Source organism: Dermacentor albipictus, chromosome 3 (assembly GCF_038994185.2).
Source record: "Dermacentor albipictus isolate Rhodes 1998 colony chromosome 3, USDA_Dalb.pri_finalv2, whole genome shotgun sequence".
NCBI classification, from domain to species: domain Eukaryota; kingdom Metazoa; phylum Arthropoda; class Arachnida; order Ixodida; family Ixodidae; genus Dermacentor; species Dermacentor albipictus.
In genome coordinates this window covers 100,025,059-100,052,577 of record NC_091823.1, presented here as the reverse complement: position 1 = coordinate 100,052,577, position 27,519 = coordinate 100,025,059, and the positions used below count along the sequence as shown (strand labels likewise).

General features: G+C 46.6%; 1 protein-coding gene across 2 annotated transcripts in view; it reads left to right on the top strand.

Moving 5' to 3' along the window:
- LOC135901322 (paired box protein Pax-6-like) overlaps window positions 1–27,519 on the top strand; it is an 80,775-nt gene that overhangs the window by 24,210 nt on the left and 29,046 nt on the right. For both annotated transcript variants that reach the window (XM_070535813.1, XM_065431068.1), the window contains exons 2-3: window positions 24,516–24,785; window positions 26,062–26,242. In XM_070535813.1, coding sequence (XP_070391914.1) covers window positions 24,516–24,785; window positions 26,062–26,242 — 451 coding nt within the window. The remainder of the gene's footprint in view (window positions 1–24,515; window positions 24,786–26,061; window positions 26,243–27,519) is intronic.

Sequence of the window (27,519 nt, the reverse complement as noted above, 5' to 3'; positions counted from 1 at the left end):
TAATATCTTGGGGCATCAATAATAATAACATAACTCTTACCCGGTTGCTTGTAGAGCATAGCGGATGAAGCCAACTTAAAATGTGTTAGGAGGACTTTCATCAAGAGATTCGAAATCAAGGACAAAAGCAAATAATTGGGCAGCTAAGCTTCGCCTGAAGGGAGAAGCACTGATTGCAACAGCAAGCTTTACCGTTTCGCTCGAACTTAGCGGACGCTCTTCTAATTATACGCGGGCCCGACTAACGCGGGTTTCGTCAAAATTTCTGGTACGCTTAAAAGTTTTCACACGCCGTTTAGCTAGGGCCTGTAATGACATAGCGCGGGCGCCACTTCGCTGCCCGTAAAACGCCACGCCAGTAAAATGACCTCACTTTCAGGTTTCAGCACTGATATTGTTTTGAACTTTTAATATTTGATAGTCCGAGTAGATTTAAGATGAAAGCCATGTGCTGTGAATGTTATGTTTCATCACATTTGTTTGCGGTCCGCCATTCTCAAAATTCCGAGGAATACTCTAGTCAAGAACGTAAGACCTGCTGTGAGCAACTTTAGTAATTGAATAAGGAAACAATATAGTTCTCACATACTCATGGATAAGCATATCGTGTACATACACCTGAATAAATGCGCATCCGCACGGCGACGCCGACGACGGCAGCGAAAATTCGCTTGGAGTGCCCACATCGCAACAATAAAGAACGCACACTTAGCAAGGTGCCTCCTTTTGCTCAATATTTGTGTATTTGCTTTATTCTTTATGGAAGAGATGGTCTGATAATTATCACAGTTTCTCTTTGTTTTTTGTTGTTGTTTTTTGTTATGGCGTATGGACGTTCACAACAAAATACGAAGGATGTTACAACAGCGAAATATATGAAAAAAAAAGCAATAAACAAAAGTGTTACGTCTAACAGTTTTCCATAGTATGAGGTGCATATACAGGAATACATATTAGCACCGAGCTCCCATGGTTGCACTGTAACTACAATGGATTACGTATACCGTAGCTTCTTTGTTATTCCCGTTTTTATTATTGTCCCTGTTACTGAAATTATCCCGAGCTGTTTGGTTATATACTAGCAAAGTAAAAACTCTAGCTATCACTAAAGCATTAATTTATCTCTCTCTCTCTCTGCACCGCTGATTGAGTCGAAGCGTTTACCATGCCGCTATTTCCTTGGCCACCTGCAGCAGCTTTGCACGAGCTAAACCACGCCGCCACTCCACTTGGCGCGCGCCCGTATATTCCTATACAGCGCGCGCCAAGCTGACAGGTTGTGGAGACGGCATAACTGTATATCGTTGTCTTGGGGGCTAAAGCTTTCTTTATTTTATGTTCTCTCGTTTACAGAGGGTGGCCACGTCACTGCTTCGGTCGCATTCTTCGCGAAGTTTGCGTACTACACACCGCCGCTCTGTGGCTACCGTGAATATACTTTCTTTATGCTTTTTGTTTCCTTATTTTCCTCGTGCACCCGCCTCGTTTTTAGCGGGGAATCGTCGTCGTGCGCCGGAATGCGTCGCCGATCATCTCTTGACAGACGGGCGATAACCACGGCAGGTCCCGCTTATTCTTCCGCGCCGCTGCAGCGTGCTTCTATGCCGAACCGCGGGTGCTTTTAGCGTGCTTGCCGGCGTTCCTTTGTGTGGGCCCCTGTGCCCCGCGGTCCTGGCGGTGGCATGCCGTATTCTTGCGAGGCGCCCCCTGCGCGAGTCGGGGTGGTCCCCCCCCCCCCTTCCCGAAGATTCGAGGACAGTTGTCACATGGCGCCGTCTGTCCCGTACCCGGCTTAAAGAGGAAGCGAGCGCGCTGCGACGCGTTGTCTGGCACACGGTCAGTGTGCGTCGTGAGTATAAGCGCGTGAGCGGCATCCAGCAACGACGACAATTAAAATGCAGCCTATTCAACGGGTTCGAATCTATATATACAGCGAAGCTTGGTGTGAGTGCATAAGAGTCGAAACTCGAGTACGTGCGTGCACACGCATGAACTAATGCGCACACAAGTTATACCGAGCCTTTATTTGTTAAGGGGAGTTGCAAACTGCTAGCGAGTACGACGGACGCCTCGAACGCATCATGGTTTCAGAGGCAGCATGCGCATACGTGCGTATAGCGTAGCTCAATTCGAATCCATTCTATCCGCAAGAAGAGTTTACTTCGTCATCACCACGCAGCCGCGGATGCGCGGAGCCCAGAGCCATCTGGTGGAGGTACAAGGAACCCAGCGGCGGGGATCGACGCGCGCCTCCTCCGCTGTGATTGGTTGGCCTATTCGGCCACAGAACAGCCACGCAGATGCCGCGGTCACGACAACCCGGCGTTGTTCGCAGAGAAAAGCTTCGCTTTTAACAATAATAATAATGTAAAATTTTCGGTCCAACGAACCCTGCTGTAACGCAAATCACAGGCTGTCAGGGACGTAGTATAATAGAGAGCTGCCGTTCTTATCATTATTATTGTTATTATTATTCTATCCCGAGCAGCTTGGGATTTTAGCGCCTGTCCTAAAGATTTCTACCTCCCCATTCTTCTACACTTCAAATAAAAGGAAGAAACATTTGTCAAATATCAACCACACGGGATTACTTACAACATGCACCGAAATCTCGTAGCGCAAGTGTCTCGCATTGTGTCAGCAACATTGCATCGTCATTCTCACGTTGTGCGAAGAACGAACGACAGCTAGATTTTAAGCACGTGGCCTCATACATTGGGGACACTAAAGAGGAACAACATAAACGCGTTTCCGAGTGCCAGAGTATGCTTTCCGAAGACTATTCCGATCATTTGTCAGTAAACTGATGATTCGTTCTGGGAAAAAAAAAATTAAAGCTTAACTTCCATTTTTTTTAATTTCGCGCCGAAACCTCAGCGCCATGCAGCGTCTCTTTGTCGACAATATGTACGCGCCGCCCAATCTAGGAGATCACGCACGAATTTCAAGCGCAACCGAAGAGCTCAGTTTTTTTCGTATATTGTTATACAGTCACACGAAGCCATCAGACAATGAAGTTAGGAAAAGCGCGTATTGGAAGTGTTGGCCCTGGGGGTGTTAGCCAGTGCCATTCACTGGCACGGCGTTGGATGTATTTTTATCTTCATGGCCTCCGAGATCTCGCAAGCCATGATACAGGAACCCCTGATGCGTGAACTGCATTCTGATACGTGAACTTAGGAGCGGGCTATCTGGCCAGGAAACGTTCATTTTGTCGCAGGAACCGTTCTAGAAACTTGCTTGGTCGAGTTCCTGTAGCTCTTGCATGAGTGCAATGTCTACTGTGTATCTGCATCCGATAAACAATTAATGAGCTATGAACCTGAGTATACGCTTTTAAAGCTCGTGACGTCATAGTAAACTAGTGCAGGAACTTTAGGGTGACGTCGCCAGCCGTCTTTTGTTTATGCGTTCCTTTTTTTAAAGTGTACTACGTCACCTCTCACGGTGAGAGAAGTCGTTCTGCAGTCGCAGAGACGTATACAATGTACTACTATGGCCCAGCATAATATTCCTGCTTTGTGTTCCATTAAGGAATCAGATCGATTGATGCCTGATTGCGCCCGATTTCTTCTGCGCTTCCAATTGCTTTCTCACTGCGAGTGCTATCCTCCCTTTGGAGAACCATATATATATATATATATGGTTGTTTCTTATATATATATATATATATATATATATATATATATATATACACATATATGGTTCTCCAAAGGGAGGATAGCACTCGCAGTGAGGAAGCAATTGGAAGCGCAGAAGAAATCGGGCGCAATCAGGCATCAATCGATCTGATTCCTTAATGGAACACAAAGCAGGAATATTATGCTGGGCCATAGTAGTACATTGTATACGTCTCTGCGATAGCAGAACGGCTTTTCTCTCTCTCTCTCTCTCTCTCTCTCTATATATATATATATATATATATATATACAAACGCGCAAAAATATTTTCTCCTTCTTATTTCATTTATTCATTCTTTTCATTCCTTCTTTTTCATTTATTTCATTCATTTTTCATTTCATATATATATATATATATATATATATATATATATATATATATATATAGTAGGCAAAGAGGGTTTCTTCAGGCTACCTTTCAAACGTAAAGAACTTGAGTGGTGCTACAAGGTAAACAGAACAAGTATTTAATTTCGACAGTTTCGATCGGTGGACCGATCTTCGTCAGGGTTTACAAAAATATGGCAGTTCGGCCGTGGTAGGGAAGACACCAGACCGGGTACCCGGTCGTTCTTACATACATCAATCCGAGAGGAACAGTTGTGACAGTGATTGATTTTCGGCGCCTTGGCAGATTTACAGCGGCCTTTGGCAGCTATGCAGGGCAAGAGGAAGGCGGAGTCACATGTATCTAGAGCAAGGAGGTGTGTGAGGAGGAAAAACGAAGAGAGAAAGAAAACGGAAAGAAAAAGAAAAAAGCACTCAGGAGAAGGGAGACGTAAGACGGAGAGGGAGGGGGGCGGGGAGTAGCGGCAGCTAGGTTCCCGTGCACCCGAGACAAGGAGGGAGAAAGCGGTCGCTCCGCAGCTCCAGTGCGTGGGCTGCCGTTGTAGCGGGAGCGGGTGGCGGGGGGCACAATAGAGAAGGGGCCCAGAAGGAAGACAGAAGAGCGGCAACTTGTAGAAAGAAACACAGTGTCACAGTACAAATATACAAGGCACGGCCCGTTCCGGCAGCTTTGTGGTCCAGCTACGGTGCGAAAAAAAGAAAAAAAAAATAGTTCCAAAAAAGAGTATATGCATGGGATTCGCAAAGCAAGTGCGCCCATGGGCTTAGATTTAGGGAGTCGAGTTAAATAGCCTCCTTGTGGTCCAATTTTTGAACGTTTAACAGACAACTGACATCAAGTCAGCACGTGCGTATTTCAGGAAGGGCAATAGGTCACTCCGAATGACCACTTCAGTGGCAGGGTCCAGGGAACTGAATTTATTGGTTTTCCACTCGCCCCCTTGAGGCGCATGCGGAGGGGTGAGCAAGCAGTGAATAGCCAGCGTCTCAATTTTAGAGTACATAGAATGTATTCGCGTTTCCCACGCGCTTTCACGGCATATCCCGGAGGCACGTCATCCGCCCCGGACTCTCATTAATTCCTTTAGTGTACGTTCCAAATTTATGGATGAAAAAAGATTCTCTCTGCTCGCGTGCACGGGTGTGTTGGAAACCAGATTGCAAGAGCACAACGCTCACGCGTTCAAAGGAGTGATCTGGCAGCCGAACGTGCCTGGAGAAGGGTAAATTGGGGAGACTTTTCACATGCGCGCGGTGATTGTTAAACCGCAGGCGAAAAGGGGTCTCTGTTTGGCCAATATATTCCTGCTTACACACCTCGCATCGAATTTTGTACACGACGTTACTGGAATCACAGTCAAGATTTTCGGTAATTTTATATACGAAGAGCGAGTTCGATGCTTCAGCCGTGTCTGCTGTTGTCATGTGACGGCATACCTTGCAACGAGGTTTCCCACACGGTCGACAGCCCTTGGGCGTGTTTGACTTCTGTGTCCTCGCCCTGACTAACAAATCCCTTAAATTTTTGTTTCTTCTATACACAACCCGAGGCGGCTGCTTGAAGATAGTAGCGAGTCGGATGCTCTGTTTCATGATATTAAAATGGCGGGTGAGAATGGCATTGACCCGCGGAGCACCGGCGGTGTATGTGAGGACCAAGTTCGGATCTGATTGTGTATTAGTATTGCTAACCTTTTCTCCCATTATCTGTGCTCGATCTAAGCTGCGGGCGCGTTCAATGGCATCGTCTACTATTTTCGGAGGATATTTTTGGCGTATGAGAGCAGATTTCAGTTCCTCCGCGTGTCGCTCAAATTGCGCAGATTCGGAACAGACTCTTCTGTATCTGTGGGCCTGGGAGTAGGGAATGCCTGTTTTGCAGTGATGGGGGTGGCTACTATAAAAATGCAGATATTGCTGACGATCTGTCGGCTTTTTGTATAGGGACGTGGAAATGCGACCGCCACTCAGTGACAGAGTGACGTCGAGGAAGTGAATACTATTTTGGGAGAAGTTGTGCGTAAAGCAGATTGACGGGTGCAGAGAATTGAAATTGGAAATGAAGTTTAAGAGACTTTGTTCATTGTCGGCCCACACAAAGAAAATGTCATCCAGGAATCGCTTATAAAATATTGGTTTTATGGCCGAGTTTGCGAGGAACGGTATTTCTAAAGATGCCATAAAGATATTTGCATAATTTGGCGCCATCTTCGTACCCATGGCGGTTCCACTGATTTGCAAATAATGCTTGTCCTCGAACTCAAAGTGATTATATTTCAGTACTAGATTTAAAAGAGTCTCAACTGTGTCTTTATCTAATTGCCTAGATTGGCTGGAGTCAGCGTAAGCTGAAACTGCGGATGCTATGCCCTCGGCGTGAGGTATGTTGGTGTACAAAGATGCGACATCCATAGTGACCAAGTAACCCCCCGCCGGTACCGTCAGGTTTGATACCTCCCGAAGGAAATGATTTGTGTCTTTAATGTACGAGGGAAATGAAGATGGGATGTCCTTAATGAGACTGTCAATAAAGCTGGATATTTTCTCAGTCACTGTTCCATTACTGGAAACGATAGGCCGACCGGGATTGTTTATTTTGTGGATTTTGGGTAGTAGGTAGAAACGGCCGGGGCCAGAGTTTCTTGGTATCAATGCTTTGAGCGTCTTATCGGTTATCTGCCCTGCCTTGCGCAGAGTGGTTAGGGCGTCCTTTATTTCGCTTTCAAATTTCTCGGTAGGGTCGCTTGGGAGTTCTCTGTAAAATTTAGAGTTATATATATATATATATATATATATATATATATATATATATATATATATATATATATATATATATATATATATATATATATATATATATATATATATATATATATATATATATATATATATATATATATATATATATATATATATATACCTATCTTTGATTCGATATTTTTTTATTGTTATGTGAAGAAAATTGGAACGGTTGTTTGGTTGCCTTAACGTCGAGGACACTACTCTGGAAATGAAATAAGAAGGAGCAAATATTTTTGCGCGTTTGTTTCTTATGTATGTTGTTCTGTTCAGTCTAATTATAATTTTTTTTCGTTTCTTATCTTTTTTAGCCACTCGGATTTATGACTGATAACCTTTTGTACACCCAGCTCCTCGATGTCCCATTTTCTCCGCGGTTTATGCCACTTAATAAGCAACAACCTGTCCAGAAATTAAGTAAATACGGCCCCGTGTTTATGATGGTGCGCTAACACTTAAGCCTTCCTTCAAAATATTTTTATCGTACTTCGATGCCTTAATTAATTCTGCGATCTCGTCTTTAGAGCACACAGACCGGGCGCGTCCAGGCCGAACACGATACATTAATTGCTAAATATACGACGACGACGATAGAGGGGAAGGGATGGGCTGCAGCAGTGCATGTGCTGTCACACACACACGCAGGCACGCACGCACACACACACACACGCACGAACGCACGCACACACACACACACACACGCACACACACGAACGCGCACACGCACACACACAAACACACACACACACACCCTGCGAGGGTGAAGCGGCGCCGCCATGCAGTGGACTCCGAACCAGTTATACCGCCCGTCGGTGAGCGAGTCGGTTCAGCGAAGATGTCAGCGGGCACTGCCCATCGGTCATCGAGCGCTCTCGAGAAGCTGGCCGGGAAAGGGGGAGGGGGTGGGGGGAGAGGGGGATCAGGGTGCTCCAGCGCCCGTCGTCGTTCGCCTCGCTTGGCGACGGAGGAAATTCCGCCGCGCATACGCGGATGGCTCACTTTAGTAATTCCTGTCCGTTTAAACTTAACACACGACCCCGCTGTCTCTGTATCTTTCTCGGTAACACGCTACGCGTGCATTGGTGGTATTGTTCGGATAGTGCACTCTCTTTTATACATTTTGTGCTGCTTATAAAGAAAACTACATTGTGAAATCTGGTCGTGCACATGTTGCGAGTTTCTTGGCATTATACTCCATGGTCGTTTGCAGCACTTGCGAAGCTGTAAGATTTCTTAGCCAGTAGGAAGGCCGATTGCCCGTCGGGATGCGTCATATGCGTCGTCTGCTTAGCCGCTGCTGAATTCGCGGTATACGACGTGCATGCGCAAATGTCCCAGAGTGTCACGTATAGCTGTACTGTATCATGCACATAGCTACCAAGCAAACACAAAACTATCTCATCTGACTCAGACAGTTACATGCCGAGCTGTATTCCGCTGAGCAAAAATATTGCCTTGGTATGCCTCATACTTTAGGAAGTGCTGCAGACGACTTGCAACATGTATGGAGTAAAGAAACAGTTGAGCTATTGGCGGCGAGGAGTTACGGAGTCGCCCTCTATCGGAAGCGCCTCGCTGGCGTAGTATGAGGGATCACGTGGCGCGCTCCTCATAGGTTTTGCTGTCAGCGCTCACTGAAAACACCGCGCGCGAGCTCTCCCGGACATTTCTGTAAGTACTTTCGAAACGAGAGAAGTTTCTTACTGTCTAAATAATAATCTTGGGCAAACTGAAAGCACACAATCGTTTAAGGACGGTATCTATTTACCGAATACGTACAGTGAACGCCACTGCGCGCGGTCGCCGCGATGGAGTCTCCCGAACCGGCTTCTTGCGTGAAAGGTAGTAAACGCTGAGAGCAAACTATGTGAAATATGTTCTTATAGTGTTTGTATAACTAAATGGAGCGTAATAGAATGAAGCCTCAATGCAGCGATCGCGCAGATTCACAGCGACCGACTGCGCGTCTGCATGCTTGTCCGCGCACTGTTTCGCTTACTCCACGCGCGCATTTTCGCACCGTGCCATGAGCTTAAGGCCGCAGAATATGAGCATTTGACAGTATACAAGCAACCATTGTTGCGTGGGCGCTTTCAGAGCTGTTCAAAAATAATTTCATTGTACAGACTTCGACGCCTACGGGACTGTGATGTGCCGTCGCGACGATTCAATCTTTTTTTTTTCTAAATTCTTTGACCTTTCAATACTATTTCTCGAGTTGCGTCGCACTGTATGTTTATCGGCGTTCTCAGCGTGCAATTTCCCGCTGCTCCTTTTTTGTAATCCAGTGCATTAATTAATAACACAAACATGACCATATGCCATGCTTTCTTTAAAAGTGCTTCTTACCGCTGCCTTTCCACTCCACTGAACTTGCCAGTATCTATAGTATCGACAAGTTCATAAACTAAACCGTCATGACATTAGTCTGGCAGCGGACTCGGGCGAGCGTCTCAGTGCGCGTTTTCAGAACATCGCAGACCGGGCGCCGTAGCAGAAATCTTCCTCGCGTCTTTGCTTGCTGCATACCCGAGTTGTAGCCGATGACTGTTTGCCGGTTTTATGCTTTGCGAGCCAAGCTTCACACAGCTTCGTGTCCTGCGGCTACGTGCGAATAAGGCTGACACCGGCCCCCGTTTCGTGCGTCCGGCCCTGCGGCACCGAGCAGTAGCCTACCATGTCGCGCGCCTTCAAAGGCAGCCATTACCTATTGTAGTGCTTTCAAGCGTTGTAAAGGAGACACTCGAAGCGGGAACATTTCGCCTCTAAATGAAAACCGCAGCGTACGAGGGAATTTAAGCTCGTTTTCAGCTCGCTTCGGCGCGCCCGAAGCAGCCGACGCGGCCGCTATGTCCACGTGATCCCTCCTAGCACGTCACGCCGACGGTGGCGCCAGCTTTTCCAGTGGTGGAGCTCGAGGCCAATAGAGGTAATTTATTGAGAGCTTCAGAGGCTAGCTGAGCCGTACCTTGCTGATACATATGCGCCAGTATTATTGAAGGGCGAAAGACAGAAGTTTTAAACAGCTTATAACTGCCAAGGAAGTCACATTCTTATTAATTCAGGACAGTATTTTATTGGGACCTTTCTCTGCACTGTGAGTCGTAAATCGGGAAAATTGGAGTGGATGTTGTCGTTAGTCACCGTAACTGTCACAATTATTTCGAAAATGTACTCACTGCGAGGAGCTATAGACGCGTGTCCTGCGAAGTGTGTACGTGCACACTTCAACGTCGCGGAGTCTCAGCGCTTATACGCTCTCCGTACAGCACCTCATCACGAACGCATAACTCGCCTGTGAGGAAAACAGCAGAGCGCTATAAGGGAGATAAACATGTATACATATATATAGTAATAAGTAAGGAAGGAAACACAAGTAAAGCTCTGAAAACTCCAATAGCTCGTAAACTGTCGCGAAGGCTGTTTCGGGACCGCACTCGGCAACAACTATATATATATATATATATAGTCATCTTTACGCAAGGCTTGCGTATAGGCGGAAAAAAGTTTCGCTTTAGGAAAATACTTCGCTTGTGCTGTCACTTGGTCTTTTCACCGGTAGCAGGGCTTTTCCATGGAGCCGTTGGCCTGCCAGTGTGGTTGCAGAACAAAATACTTGCAGTCTGACGTGCGTGCATAAGGTGCGCGCCTTCTTAGAAAAAAAAGAAAGAAAAAGAAGCGCCGTTCTCTTGCCTGTTACTCCGTGCACCGCTCACAGATATTCGACGAGCAGCGGTGCAGACGCGCGCATGTGGTGCCGCACCCTCCGCATAATCCGCGACCCGTCCGGCGACGTCCATGCTGGGCGGAGACGTCGGGTCGACCGCGCGCGGCTTATTACGCAAAGCATGACGCACGCTCGTGCACACGCGCCAAGCACGCGACGAGAAGCGTGCACGGACGACATGCGCGGCCGAGACAAAGCGCTCGGCTGCCAGAGAATGAGAGAGTCGGTATAGGTAACGTCGACGAATTCCTTGCCGGAGGTTGACAGTCCGCACGGGAACAAGGTTACCTTGCAAGGAGATTACGCGTAGACAGACGGACAGGCACGAGCAGCAAAAGAAAACAGATAGATAGATAGATAGATAGATAGATAGATAGATAGATAGATAGATAGATAGATAGATAGATAGATAGATAGATAGATAGATAGATAGATAGATAGATAGATAGATAGATAGATAGATAGATAGATAGATAGATAGATAGATAGATAGATAGATAGATAGATAGATAGATAGATAGATAGATAGATAGATAGATAGATAGATAGATAGATAGATAGATAGATAGATAGATAGATGTAAATAAAGATAGGGAAGTCAAGAATAAAAGATAGCGAATAGGGGAAGAGAAAGGAAAGAAAAGCGAAAAATGAAAGGATGACAGGATTTTAGAAAAAAAAATTTACATCGTCATGCAAACATCTGTGAATTTGCCCAGGAATAGAGGCGAGAAAAGAAAAAAAAGAAGAAAATGAACAGTAAGGAAATAATTTTGTTTTAAAACGAACAAATACGTTTATTTTTCAAGAAGAATAGAACATTTCCATTCCATGCAGGAGGCAAGGACTAAAGGCGAAAAAGCCTGACGAGGTCTTGGCCCCCCGATCAACAATACAGTCTGATTCATAAGGAATGATTCATAATGGCGTTTGAGTTGCTTGGTCTGTAATGTAAGGTCAATATTCGATTCATGGAGGTTTAATAATTGCACCAGTTTATATTCAATGGTCTGCTTGCCATAGCTAGTGCGTTTTTCTTCTTTTTTTAGTTTCCCGGCTTGAACTTCTAAGCCATATTTTGTGGATACAGTGCCTGGAAAGGCATCCTGTAATTTCTTTTTATATATGTGTTCACGCTCATATTGCATTGACATTTGCTTATGCGGGTACTGAGATAAACATATGCTGTCTTCTTTTTGGTGAAGTCCGGAAAAGGTCATGTCAGGCGAGATAAAGAAGAAGAAAAAAAAACAAGAAGAAAGAAGAGAAAATGGGAGCCGAAAAAAGATTGTTGTTTTTACACGCCTAAACCACGATCGGATTATGAGACACGCCGTATAGTGGGGGACTCCCGATTAATTTGGACCGCCCGGGGCTGTTTAACGTGCAACCAATGCACAGTACACGGGCGTGATCTTTTTTTTTTTTTTTCACCCCCATCGAAATGCGGCCGCGGCTTGGCGCAACCGGGATTCGATCCCACGCCTCCGGGCTTTTATAGCAGCGCAAAGCCAAAGCCAAAGCCACTACGACACCAATGCGGTTGTACGTCAGTGGTCGATCTGACAATCTTTTCAAAGCAAATGGCTTTCTTTGCATCTTTGGCGCGTTTTCGTGTTTGCTCGGTGGTTGGACTCAGCAAGGAAAGCGTTCGTTCGCTCGTCTGTTCGCTATATAGTTCGGGCCATTCGCCTGCGTTCAAAATCATCGTCGATGGCTTCTACACCATGTTTTCAACCGTTTTGGAGTTGGAGTTGTGTTTCACAAGGTCATATTGCCATTGCATTTTTGTCCTCTCGGCTTGTGTTGAAAACAATGTTGCGGCAAGACGGCAGAAGCCAGAAATGCACGCAGGAAGCCAGAAGGCACTTTTTAATATGTGCTCACTTCTGTAAGCTTTACTATCGTATCTAGTCCTAGCGGTGTTCCTCATTATATTTATGCCTTCCTTCAACACAAGAGACGAGCACCGAAGTTTGTTTAGGAATATAACATGTGTATAGAAATCGTAAACACGGGTAATAGTTAACGACCCGCAGGTGTGTGTTTCGCGCAGGAAGTTCTTACGACACCTTTCCTGTATATAACGTTAAGTGTAACCCAGGTACAAAGCTATATTAACGAGATATATATTTGCAGCGTTAGTTCAGGTACGACGAAGATGACGATCGCACGCAGCGATCGGCACCGTGCACTTGTAATATACTGCACCATGAACTATAGAGATAAATGTGTGTGTGTGACTGTTTGTGCTGTTAAGTGCTTATCACCGCATATTTCATAATCATCACCCAGAACCTGGAGTAGCATGTCAGGAGAACAGCCAGGCTCACATCTCCAGCATATCATTAAAGCTTTTTCTCTTTCTCTCTCTCTCTCTGCACCATGCACTGCACCCATGCTGAGGCGACCTTCTCATGCTGCTATTACGTATGTCAATATGCAGGGCCCTGTGTGCGTTTTTTTTCTTCTTTGCATTGGTTTCATTGCTTAGCCCTCTGCTAAATCCTGGCTGCGAAGTTTCACGAACAGTGGCTCGTATTTTGGCTGAACAACTGTAAACGTTTGCGTTACTGTAGCGCCGGTTATATTTACGCCGGCAACCACTTTTAAACAAAGCCTGTTCAATGCCTTTCGTGTACGAAAGGCAAGCATCTCTTATCAGTTGCTCACACGCGGCGTACACATCTGTAGTCGAGGCTATACGAGGCTCACGACGGTGTGCACATTTGTGTTTTGAAGTTCTTCGCGTTTCACTATACTGATCGGTCGTTCTTTTTTTTTTTTTCGCAGCGTTTACAACACACGTCACCATTGTTGGAGCTGTCGGTTGGCAACTAAGCGGAACAATAACAGAGCATTCACGACAGCTCGCTTATACTTGCATATATATATATATATATATATATATATATATATATATATATATATATATATATATATATATATATATATATATATATATATATATATATATATACACACACACACTCTCTGAGAGAGGTTTACGTACGGCTAGAGCAGAAACTATATGCCACGTATACTGCGTCCACTCGAGTATAAGGGCCGCACTGTGACCGGCATTACAGCGCGATAACTACGCAGGATATACGCGTATATATACGGTATACTATACATAAAATGGGTGCTTTACGTCGGAAGTCCGTGCCGTGCGGCTTCATAGAAATTTCCAGCGGCCCGTTTGGTGACCGAGAACACGTCACGCATTCGGAATGAATGAGCAAAACGAGCGCGCAGGAACATGCACGACGCTGTTCGATTTCCAGCGGACTCTCAAGTAATGGCGCTTATCCGCTATACATACGGGCGATTGGCCAAGTATAGTATGAGAAAGGCGTGAGGGTCGGAGGTATAAGCTAAAAGTTTAAAAGATAAAGTAGAAGACGAGGGATAAGATGGGAAATCGTACAAATTATTTACCGCACAAGTTACAAACGCACAAACGTGCAAATTACGAAGAGTTATGATGGTGATGAGGAAAATGGATGGCTCGTATATACAAACGAAAGGCAAATTTCGAGAATGATAAAATATTAATTTAGTGAAATTAACGCGGCAATCTTCCTTTGCTACTGGGATTGTCAGAAATAGGCGCAGTAACTCCGTCTACTCGATTGCCTATATATATACTTTACTCGCCAATATTACAGGCTGCCAAAGCTTGGGGAGCGGCCCTTATCCGAATGCATACGATACCTTCCGCGGACACCCGCGCGTGCTCGCTTTTGTGTATAATACCGAAGGACTCTGCCGGTATCATACACAAAAGCAGAGTCCATACCGGTGACAACGCTTGGCTCGCGCCGATTTCAAAAGCAAAGAGGGCTGAGCCCGATACGTGCTTTTCCCGCGTGTATCTGTACACGCCACAGCGCGCGTACACGCAAAGCCCTTGCCTAATCCGTCAAAGCGGCCGAGGCCCGACGCCGCCCCTGTGCACGGCGGGCGACCTGCATGCATGCATAGTGGCGCTGTGCGACCAGCCACGCCGGCGCCGCAACCGTGTTTCGTGCACTAAGTCCACTCTTTACACCGTTTCCCGTATTTACTCGGTCGTAAGGCGCCCTGCGTGCCCTCCTCGATTTTCATACTCCGGCAAATGCAAAATGCAGTACCCTTGGTCGTTCCCTCACAAAGATTTTTCACGGTGAGGAAGAGAAATGGCGAGTCGTTCTCACACGCGAAAAAAAAATGAAATTTATTGGGTCAGAGACACAGTGGTGCGGACATCACTTGCCGTCGCGCTGCAATCGTATGATCGACCTTTATTATCAGCGACGTCTTGACTGGATCGGATTTATAGCGGCCGTGGTGAAATTGAAATCGGCATTGGGACACCACCTATTGTAATTTTAGTTTCGTGTACTCCATTCTAGCGCGCCTTACTTTGTGTGTGTGTGTGTGTGTGTGTGTGTGTGTGTGTGTGTGTGTGTGTGTGTGTGTGTGCGCGCGTGTGTGTGTGTGTGTGTGTCAATCCTTCCGGGAACAAAGTGCACGTTACAATCGAGTAAGAACGGCGCCTAACGTTGCCTCTCCCTTGTGCTCTCACCAGGGGGCCAACGTTATTGTGTGTTCCCCCACCCTATTCCTCACTTCCCCGCATGTCTGCGGGCTGCACGAGAACCCTCCCCCACCCACACGTTGTGCCTTAAACGTCTACCTCCCCCCCCCTCTCGCCCCCGCTACTCGTTTTTTGATTGAGCGCTCGGAAGTCCTGCGGGCTGCTTAGCTGTCTGGTCCTCGTGTTTGCCTTTCCGAGGTCGCCAAGGCTCGCTGTGACTGTGAGAATCGTTCTGAAGTGCCGCTCTCCCGAGTCGAGTCGCTGCTCACACCGCGCCCACCGGTTCTCGTTTCCCCGAGGGCCATACTCCTGCGTGCTGTACTCACCGTTATGTCCTCGCATGCAATGTGCACCTGTCGCTTTTGTCTTTTGAAGGAGAGTCCTAGCGGAGAATTCAGTGAGCCCTTTGCGTGGCGTATATGCACGTATGCGTTTCCCTTACGGGTGTCGTGCCGCTTGAAATGTAACGTGTTCACGACACTTAATTTGCTCGATGAGCCTCTTCACGCGATATCCCCTTCGGGCGCTGCCTGCACGATTGTGTACGCCAAGAATAACGCATCAAAATCAATAGCACCGATGAAAACGGTTATATTTAAAACGTGTCGCATGCATGGTTGAATTCTCCTGGGGAGCTATTCTGCAAGAGTCCACCTAGTGGACATGTCCATTTCGTCTGCTCTTGAAGTTTTAATTAGCTGGGCTGGGCTGCGCGTCCGCAGCTGCGACGCGCCGCAGCCAATCAGCATTTCAGCAGCAGACAAAATGAACAAGTCTAATGTAGGTGGACTCTTACAGAATACGTCCCCTGGGGCGCTATAACGTAAAGCAATTCCAAACTTTTCTATTCCAATTCTGCAATCAGCCCTCCACGATTGGTCAAAAAAGGTTTTCGAGCCCGTATACACACAGCGCCCATCTGACAGGTGACGTCACGAAAATCGCGAAAACGACCTATCTGATATGATATGTGCACACTGATTATGCATGATTAGGCCGGACGAAAGTAAATTAGGATTTCTGATTCGACGCCTTTTTCGCCTTGAGCGAAAAAGGCGTCGAATTTTACCAATTGACCGATTTGACCAATTTGACCAATTGAAATTAGTTTGACCAATTGAAATAAGTCAAAATTTTTCGGGATGCGACCACTCTGCGTGTCTGTCATGCGACGTCACAAAACCGAAAAAAAACTCACCGCGCCAAATATATTTGTACGCATTAAAGACGTATTCATATGCCGAACAAAACCGAAAAATTTTCTGAACAGCTGAAGACTGCCCCTTTCCGAAAGGAATAGAAGACGGCTGCCTGTCGATGGCTGTGGCATTAGCTACTCGGAGCTGCCGGGGAGCATGGATTTATTTGGGCATAGTAAAAGATTTTACGTAGCAGTATAATGTTATCAAGAACTTTCGGCACGTATACGACATTGCTCTTCCCACTCTACTTTGCTGAGGATCCGTTTTAGCGGCACTTTTAACCTTCCGTTGCACGCCGCCGCGATTTTCGACCAGCCACCGCAAGCTAAAAGGGGAGGCGGACCAATTGCAGAGGCCGGCACCACCCTCCTCATCCGGTTATCTACTTTCGCAGTGTTCGCTCGGCCTTATCGAAACTCTCTCCATTTGAGCATACTCCTCGCCTCTTCTCAGCCAATTAGACAAGAAAAGCTGCTCAATGTAGGCAATGCTATTCACTTTGAGAGCAAATGAAAGTGACATCCCATAAACGAGAAGGGCGTTTGATTGGGCTTTTCAAACAACTTCGAGTTGTTGATAAGTTCGACTTCGCCTTGCCATCTATCTGCTAGCCACCTGGTTAGCTCAGATGGTAGAGTGGCGGTTCCGGAAAGGCGGTGGTCCCGGGCTCGAATCCCGGACCAGGACGAATTTTCCTTCAACTTCGAGGCTTTTCTTTCAAGGCACCCGTATGGGTTTCCTTTGTAGCAATTGCTACGATTGGGTGAATGTCTCATTTTCCTTTATTAATCATGAAATATGCATGAGCTATATACTAATGGAAAAGCAACGTCCAACATAAAGCACAATGTCCCGCATAAAAAAGATATATTACAAGGATTCGGTCTCAGAAACTTCGACCGCCGCCATTGCTATTCCATCTCAATTGGTCGTCATCAAGTTTAAGACTTCACACGTCACGACACCTACTGGTTCTGAACTCGCCGCTCTTCGCGCTGCTGTAGAATACATTGAAAAAAGAACCGCCTAGCGAATGGGCAATACATTGTGCTTCGAAGGCAGCCCTCCAAATCTTGCGAGATTTACGACGTTGTGATTACGATCAGCCGATGGCCCAAATCAACAAAATTTGCCATTGCGCCTCTGAACAAGGACATGCATATAGTATTTCAGTGGCTGCCGGGCCATTGTGGCATCGCTGGTGGTCACCTCGCCGATGACGCTGCCCCGACGTGCCCAGGCTGGAGCACCGACACTCCTTATACCTTTACCGAGATTAGGCGCTGCAAGAGAGCTTCGCAACCTCGCGCGTACCATCCCATTGAGTTACTGACACACACTGCAGAACTCTAAGCGTCGATTATACAGCCTCTACCTATCACTGACACTGAAATTGCCCGCTAACCTTTCACGACGTGACGCAATACAGATGTGTCGGCTGTGGGTATATAGAGTAGCGCATTCGCTAACTGCTACAACTATCGCATTGGAATGGCGGACTCAACGATGTGCGCCAAGTGCAAGTGTTTAGATACCATCAGACATCTCCTGTGCCACTGTTCTCGCTTCGATAACCAACGCCAGACTCTCGATCCAGTGTGCCTTGAAAAGAGCGGACGACAGGCCATCTACAGAAACAAAGGTCTTGGAGCCTGGCCTCGCAGTTCGTCAGCCCAAAAAGCCATTCGAGCGTTTCTTCAGTACCTGAAGGCAACATACTTTAGCGCCCGACTGTAGACATGTTGCACCTTGCTTAGAGCATGTGAAAGTGTGATACACACTCATGTCTCTCTCTCTTTCTCTCTCTCTCTCTCTTACACTCCCCCATCCCGCTCACCACATGTAGGGCCGGCAGCAAAGTGGACTCAGTATGGTTAGGCTCCCTAACTTTCGTTCTCCCTTTCTCTCTCTCTCTTTCACAAGGTGCTAAACACTTGACACATTATGACTTGTATACATACAGTATTAGGAAACCAAAACGTCATAAATTTGAAGAGGAAAAACAAACATTTTAGGAAATCTCACGCGTGAACGCAATGCCACCAGCACTTTAATTAAAGACTGTATTGGACAAGTATATATAGACATACAAGTCACCGTGCTCTGAAAGCTGAAAGCTCGCGTCAAGTACGAAAAAAAAACGAGGACACACCCACTAATGCTTAAACAAAACCTGCGAGTAAATAAGAATACGCCAGTTCATTCTCATCATGAAATAAAACACTGTAAAAAGCACGACACGCGTTCACGGAGTGAAGGCACACCCGCGCATTAAAGATAACTTGTAACAATTAACCGCGATGCGCGAAGACGTCACAACGGGCTCGCTTGCAATGCGCTGGATTGACGGATATGGCTCGTGCAGCGCCCAGTCTGCGCCTCCGCGCCAACTTATTAACGCGCGTGGAGCTCGCGCGTGTCCTGATTGGCTGCCGCCCGCAGCTGGCGGCAGACATGCGCGAAAGTTTCGATTTCCCGGGTTCTTTTTTTTTTCTTTTTTTCCCCCCTAGTAAACGTTCCGCCGGAGGCGCGATCATACGGGCTCCTGCTTATGCGCTTCCCTGCGCGAACGTTAATCTTCTCGCGACCGATAAGTAATGATAACATTAACAAACGAACGCCGACACAAAAACGGAAGATAAAAAGAAGAAACGCGATGCAGATAATAAGTGGGGAGGGGGAGGGAAGGGCTGTGGATTAAAGAAAAGAGAATGCAGAAAGCACACGAAAGACAGAAAGGAGGTTAAAAAAAAAAGCGGAAAGTTGGACTTGTAGACCCTTAAAAAGCAGCCAGAGAAACAGAATAAAACAAAATGAGTGTTTGCGACGAACTACTTGACGCGAGGAGCATTTTCCGCCTCATTAGTTTGGGCGCCGCGTGATGATGTGAGCCCGTTGTTAACGCGAACTTACTGCAAGGGAGACGGCCGACGCTTCGTGCTTTATATTTATATACGTATATGAATGGTGGCGACGCGTGCCTGCCGTGTAGTGGCTTGATTGCGCTCTTTTGTTCATTTCCCCCATACCACGTTTTTTTTTTCGCTTGCTGTCTTTTGTTCTTTGTGCTTTGATTCTCAGGGCCCAGTGCAGCTGTATAGAGTGAGCCACCAATTGCTTTGTTTCTTGTATACAGCGCTTATATGCACTACTGTGAACACAACATCTTTAAAATTCATGGTTACCTGATACTCCTCACTGGTGGTGTAAAAAAAGAAATTAGGGTTTCAAAGCGGTATTCACAACGGGGAGGTCTCGCAGGGATAATGGGCGGGGCCATCTATGACGTCGTTTCCGGTGAACGTCATGTCCCTCCCCGGCGAGCCCCAAGAATGTGCAAGACCCGGTTTGAGCAACTTTGGCGGTTGATCAACTTTGATTTGAATGTAGTATCTACCTTGCATATACACGGCATGCATAAGCATATAGCATACATATACCTAAATATATATGCGGAACCTCACGGCAACGCCGACGGCGAAATTTTGCATGGAATGTTTGCATAATTTGCATAATGCGAACATTGCATGGAATTTTGCATAATTGCTATCGGAATAAAATTTATTGTATGCAGGTCGAATCAACGGGTCGCGAAAGTTGGAAGGCAAAGTGGTCCCAAAACCTGTCACCGGAGTCGTCAAGGGGGGGAGCACGACCTGATGCGTGACTTATAGGTGCAGGGAGTATACATGTACAACAACAACAACAACAACAACAACGACGACGACGACGACGACGAAAACAACAACAACAACAACAACAACAATAATAATAATAATAATAATAATAATAATAATAATAATAATAATAATAATAATAATAATAATAATAATAATAAATTTCGGCGCGGAGCCCGCGCGGATCGGCATGCCCGTCATATCCGTAACAACGTGCCACATCTGCTTCCATAGCGTCGATGCGCGTTTTCAGAGCAACAAAACTGCTACCTATCATATTCGGTGCCCCTCGATGCCGACAACGTGCGCTCATCGCAAATATATAATGCTGCAATTACGCTTCGCTACCGATTCACTAAGCAATCAGTGGGAATCCGTTCGTGCGTTGCAGCATTTCACAGTTGCGAAGTTGCCGCATTCGAAACCGCAGTCCACAAATTAACAGAACCGCTAACTAACGAAAACAGAGAAGCACAACTCTTCTCCGTTACACTTAGCTGCGCGCGAACTGCTCGAGAAGTCGCGTTCAGTTTTCGTTCGCGAGCAGGCGCGAATGTCCACTCTTGTCGTATACCGTTTGCTTTCATCGTTCAAGGCAGTTGTCTCTGTATTATTATTATTATTTGTTTTGAACACATACACAGGTGTTAGGAAAGGGAAAGCGAGGAGCAGGCTGGCAACTGCCACCGGAAGGGGCACAACGCCTGCCTATATACTCTTCTGAAGGGAGGCGACAGCAACACAGAAATGGAAGATAGGAAGGAGGGGAGGAAAAAGGGAAGGAGAGCAACAGGACAAATCTAAAGACCAAAGTAGAACACTGCAACAGGACAAATCTAAAGACTAAAGTAGAACTCTGCAGCCGGAATTAAAGTGACGCCGCGTCGAACAGCCTCCACAATTATCAACCACGTCCATGGCTAGTTCGCTATGCGGCTGACTGTGTTCGGCACGATGAGACGCCAAGTAAAGCTGCACGTAATCACCATTTCACGTAATCGCCTGCACGTAATCACCGGTTCACACTATACACTGCAAGGTGTTTGAACCCGCCACCTCCCATCTTCGAAGGAAGAAGCGTTAGGGCACAGTACTGATCACACACAGTACACACCAATGTCTCTGTATCATGGGTGGCTATCACGCAAGCGGCCTGATGACGAGCCAACGCACCTTTTCATCTTCCCTTTCCTTCGCTTACTGCTGCATCTACAAATTGAAGCGCAACGAACGGCCAGAGGTCTCTCATGGACTAGCCTATTGACGCCTCGTGCCTCTGCACGAAGCAAACGATTACACTCACTTGACGGTTCTTCGGGAGGCTGCTTTAATCACACTGCAAGTCGGACCACTAATAAAAAACTTAAAGACTGTTAGCGGGTGTCACGGCGTCGCATAAGACGTCGTGGCTGTGATGTGTACGTTTAAAAGCATTTTCGGCCGCGTCACTAGAACATGCGCACTATATGATTTGGTGTTGCTTTGTCTATATACTTAAAATAGTGAACGCTGTATAGATGGGGTTCTGTGGGGAGGGAGCAAACGTGATCCAGAATGCCCGTACAGTAACTAACTCCGACGGTAATCGGTTCCAAAGCGGCTGAGAGCTCGCCTTTATTAACGAAACGAGCAGAGGCTGTTGTAGTGCTCAACACGTTATAAATAGCGTACGTAAAGCACACAAAAATTCGTTTTTAGAAACGCCGAAATGAGCAGAAATCATGCGGCAGAAATCTCAACAGTTTGCAGTCGGTTGTTAACACTATGCAAATGCGGAAACTCTCACAAGTCGGTCGTTTTGTTAGCGTTGTGGTAAAATCACCGATTGCTGCGTTTAGTACCTGGTATGCATATCAATTCAATAATTTTTCTTGTTTTTTCTTTTTCTGTTTCATTTTTGTCTGTGGCAATTCGCCTGGCGTTAAATTAAATTAATTAATTAAATTATGAGGTTTCACGTGTCAAAACCACGATCTGATTATGAGGCACGCTGTAGTGGGGGACTCCGGAAATTTGAGCCACCTTGGGTCCTTCAACGTGCATCTAATTCTAAGTATACACGGGTGTTTAAGTATACTCGGCCCCATCGAAATGCTGGCGCCGTGGCCAGGATTCGATCCCGCGACCTCGTGCTTAGCAGCCCAACACCATAGCCAGTAAGCAACCATGGCGGGTTAGTGCGGTATATATGTTGTCGATAATTAGTAAGTAATTACCGTAATAAGTAATTAAGTAATTCAGGAGCGCAGCCACAGTAGAGTGTGTGAAACATCTTGCGCCTGCTGCAGAAGGTGCGCATACAGATATATAGGAGAGGTCGCAGGCCCAACTCATGTTACAGCTGTGCAGGGGGCGTCTCCCGGTCTAATTTTGCAGTTGTGCTCACTCCCTATTCGTGCACGAATAGGAAGCTACCTATATACAGGGAGTTTGATTTGCAGATGTTGTTTGGGCGCGACCCAGGGTGAAGAAATGACCCTTCTACTGATGGCATGCACCCTCGAGTTTATACCATACACACACATGCCACTCGAGCCCACCGCGCTCGTACGTTGACTGGGGCTGCTGCGCCTGCGCTTCTACATGTGATCGAGACTGACACGTTCCACCGTGTTCTTGCTGCTCGAGTCTCTTGCACGCCGTTTCTGAAGACCGTGCATGTGTCGAACGCGGAGAGGACGTATACAGTCGAACGAGCGTGGAATTCCTGCAATAAATTGATCATGTTGTAGGACATTTAATTCCTGGTGAGCGCCAGTGTGTGTTTGATAAATGATACCCACTATATTGCATAGTGAGCTCCATATCAAACGCCACCGTTCCTGCTAGGGTGGACAAACGTATGCCATGCTGAGCTGCATACGCCTCTGTGAACGCTGCGCGCGAACCTAAATTTAGCGGCGATTGCGTCATGCGCGTGGCGCGACAACGGCACCATCCGCGCACGCGACGCATGTATACAGTCGAATGATGGCGCATAACCAAGAAGGTTTTGCTGGAATGATCGATGTCCACGAGGGAAAGTCGCATCGCCGCCATCTTACCATAGGCACGAAAAAAAGCTTTAGCGAATAGCGTAAAATATATACATGCACTTTCTTCCCGTTCCGCGAAAGTTCAAGAAAGGCAGTTTTGCCGCATGCAGAGTTATTGTTCGACGTCTTTCTCTCTGTCGCTGGTTTGAGAAGGAAGCCTATATAGACGCCTTGTCAAATTTTATGTCGCATAGCGACATCAGTATACGCAGTCAATGGCAATCTTTTAATTAGCCAGAAACAGCAAGCTTTTATTTTTCAAATGAGCCTTTATAATTTAATATACCAGACAAAAATTAATTTAGCTGTGAACCAAATTGAGCTGTCGTGGCCCAGTTTTAGAGATGAAGAATGGGGAAGCCATGGCTTCGCCATCTCCGCTAATTGCAACTGCCGGGGCTGCCGCTACAGCAATTATTAACGCGATATAACGCTCCACGTGTCGCAGAAAATCCGGTACCGGTGTCAGCGGAGTTTGTCCACAAGCGAAAATTTGCGCATACATTTAGGCATATCACGCCTTGCTATACGATATGCGGCATTTTGTCACGTGACCGCGTTTCGATATATATATATATATATATATATATATATATATATATATGCGGGTTACATTGCCACACGATTCTATCACTAAAGTTGCTCATACTTTGTCTTACCTTCTCGGCGAAGTTATGCCTCGGAATTTTGAGAATGACATTCCACAAACAAGTGTCATGAAACAACACTCCGACAGTGCATGCCTTTTATGTTAAATATTCGCAGCCGTAAATATTAAATGTGCGAAAGAATAACAGAAACCTGAAAATATGTAATTTTTTTGCGCAGCCGTGCACTACCTCCGGGTTCGACCCATGCAAGAGGCCGCGTAAGCTCGCCTTCGTGCATAGCATTCGCCGCCAGCGTTTCCCGGTAAACATTACGGCGACATAAGCTGCAGTTACCGGGAAGCGTGAGAAGCAGTCGGCGATCTTTGAATGCTATCGCACTCTTAAAGCCGAAGCTTAAGCGTCCCCCAAGCTTCGATATCGAACGATGCCAACGATGCATCTAGTCACGCATAAGTATAAGCTTACATGCTCAACTTATAATACAGCTGACAGATGATACATTGCCTGACTGATAAAAGTGAGAACGCGAACCCCTCTGAATAAAACTGAAATGGACGTCTGTGCAGTCACACCATAATTCGTTAGAGAAAATGAACCACAAGTCTGCAGTGCCAGCATGGCACAAAACTGACTGCAGTGGTATGGCGGCCGCGCTCAGTGCAGCTTCTTTTGTGGCACGTTGTGTGGGTGTGGCGAGGGTGTAGCGCAACAACTCTTACTGATATTTCGGCAACTAGGCAACGTCGACTTATGTTGTACTCACGCGCCTATTCAACAAAATTCATTCATTCATTCATTCATTCATTCATTCATTCATTCATTCATTCATTCATTCATTCGTCGCGGTGTCGCAGGGTGACGCGGGCCTTGAGCCCGCCGGTGCGGCTGTCCACCGTGGAGCTGCAGCCGCTGGTTCGGGGAGCGCTGTCCGCCGCTGGGGACCACATGCCCCACAAGGGACACAGCGGCGTCAACCAGCTCGGGGGCGTGTACGTCAACGGGCGGCCTCTGCCGGACTCGACGCGGCAGAAGATCGTCGAGCTGGCGCACTCCGGCGCCCGGCCGTGCGACATCTCGCGCATCCTGCAGGTCTCCAACGGATGCGTCTCCAAGATACTCGGAAGGTGATGACACCACCGACGTCTTTTTCGACCGCTCGGCGTCTCGTTAATCGCGCATGACGCATATCACCTCGTTAATACATTCCCGGTTGTCACGCCTTCCCGGTTCTTACGACCTGAAACGGTAAAGTCCCGTTTAGATCCCATATAGGGTTTATGTGTATTGGCTTCCGGTTTGTTACATTTACCTTGCCGGTTGTTACGTTCAAAAAGCTGTGATAGCGCACCGTCGACGCGGCATTGTCCGACTGCGGTGTTTCTTTTTACCGCCACGTGTCGTGACGTTCGTTAACTTGCGCCGTTAGATCTATATACATGACTGCGCGAAAACTGAAAAATAACTTCAAGTGCTCGACGAGACGCTGTTATCGATCGAACGTTCGGCGCATGCTCCAGATGTAAATGCCAAGCTTCATTAAGTGTGATTCACAGCTACCACCACTTCAAAAAAGTAATTATGACGGTCAATCTATATAATTGCAAAGCAGCGATAGCGAGCTTTATTTAGCGCGGGGTTTCAATAGATGTTGGTTGGCTTTCTATTCAACGTCAAATGATGTTTTGTGTGAATTTAGCTTCCTTGTCGTCTGTATAGCTGCGCCGTATGTTATCGGGTGCTACGTTTTCCCCGGATGATACGTTTTTTGTGTAGTTCTACCGGGATTCTACTGTGTATATAGTCTAAACATAGTCTTGAATACAATTAAGCGCGCCTTTTCCCGATATTGTTTCTGCGAGCGAGGCTTGGACAGCCTCTTATAGAATATCACTATATTCATCGTGAGATGACGCGTCGCATAAGCAATAAAAGATGCGAGCACGAAAGGACGGGTGGCGACGCTGCTTTTAAGTTCTCACACCAGTTCGCCATGAGTTCATGGATTTTGACAGCTTCCTGTACTCGGTTCCATTCAATCGTTATTTTTCCGGTAAATTGGACAGCATCACAGCCCAGAAATATGCGGATGACCTTGAAAACCCGGGTGTCACACTGACATGCTGGCGCTAAAATTTAGGCGCCAAAGTGAAAAACCAATAAAGAGAGAGAAAAAATTGTCCATTTGTTTACTAATAATTGACCTGCTTTCCCTGCCAAATTAATGAACATGAAAATGGGTTTTTAAAAAATGCTTCGTCACTCTAAGCCTAATTGTGTTGTTCTACATGTGTGTGAGTGTGTGTGTGCGTGTGTGCGTATTACGCAAATAAACCGGTTAGGCCAAACAATTAAAGTGCATTGCGTCACGATCCCCCGCTGCTGCTGCAACAACATGTGCAGGTACTACGAGACGGGCTCGATCCGTCCCCGGGCGATCGGGGGCAGCAAGCCTCGCGTGGCCACTCCTCCGGTCGTGGGCAAGATCGCCGAGTACAAGCGCGAGTGCCCCTCCATCTTCGCCTGGGAGATACGAGACCGGCTCCTCTCCGAAGGGGTCTGCAACAACGACAACATACCCAGCGTGAGTCTCTCGCATACCTTATCCGGCCTCTATACACACACTATACACACGCGCCGGAATTTGCGGCGGGGCTTCTGCAGGTGAGCGAACAACCGCGATACAATGCTCGAATATGCTTATATTTTACTCATAGAAGTGATGAAAGACATGTATACGCGCGTGTTCGGGGTGTGCGAGTGGACGTTGGCAATTCCACCAGAATTAGTAACAGAATGGAACTGACTAAAACACCCAGCAAACACTCACATTGAGTAACCGGCCCTAATACTTGTTCCTTGTTTTGCCCGCACTGCCCTACTGTTTTACATTTTCCTTTCTGTTACTTTCTTTTTTACGCACGTAATACGCACTAAATAAATAAATAAATAAATCGATCAATTGGTAAACCTGGTAACAGCGCCCAGACACGCAGGCAAAAATCAGCGACGCTTGTTCGTGTGAAGAAAGGAAAAAGAAAGGATAAGAACTATACCGCGTTTCTTTTTTCTTCTATACATTTCAAACAGATTTTAAAGAAATCGTCTGTGATAGCGTTTTTCTGCCTTTTCAGTTAAGCTTCCGAAAAAAGGCGGAAATTACCTGAACATCTAAGAGAAACTGCTGTTCGTAGGTGACTAATGTAGCGCTGCTGCGTTATTACCGTTATTACGATCAGCGCGTTCCGTGACGAAAGACGCCTGCGCCTGGTATTTGTTTATTCGTGTGCTTGTTTTATTCGCGCTGTTAAATCTCAGTTCTACATATGAACCAACTAGCCATGATCAAGATCTTACTGACGCCATATTGTGCCACCGTGACGAAAACACACAAGAAGATGTGGAGACGCGCGCTGCCATGGTCTGCATCCTTGTCAGCCGCTTGTGTGTTTTCGTCTTGCGACACGCGGGGTCGTAATAACGCAGAAGCAACTCGCGTCTACAAGACTTGTACCTAATATATACTGCTTCCGATCGGACTGTGTGTTATATCGCGCTGTTCTCATCGGAAGTTACTACACATGCTCCTTAAAGCGCGATGTTTGCAGCACTATAACGCCTCGTTAAGAGAGACAAGTGACGCAGCCAATGACGTAGCCTTCAAGAAGACAAGTCCACTTGTCGAAACGTTGGCTCCTGCATTCACCTTGTTCACGTTTTGCTCTCAGCCAATTCATGTGACGTCTATACGGATGCATGTCCTCTCATTGCATTCAGTCGTATAGCACATGCGACCGCGCATTAAACGTGGTTGCGGAACAGGATACATGTTGAGGAAGTACACGGATCGCTGTGTCGCTT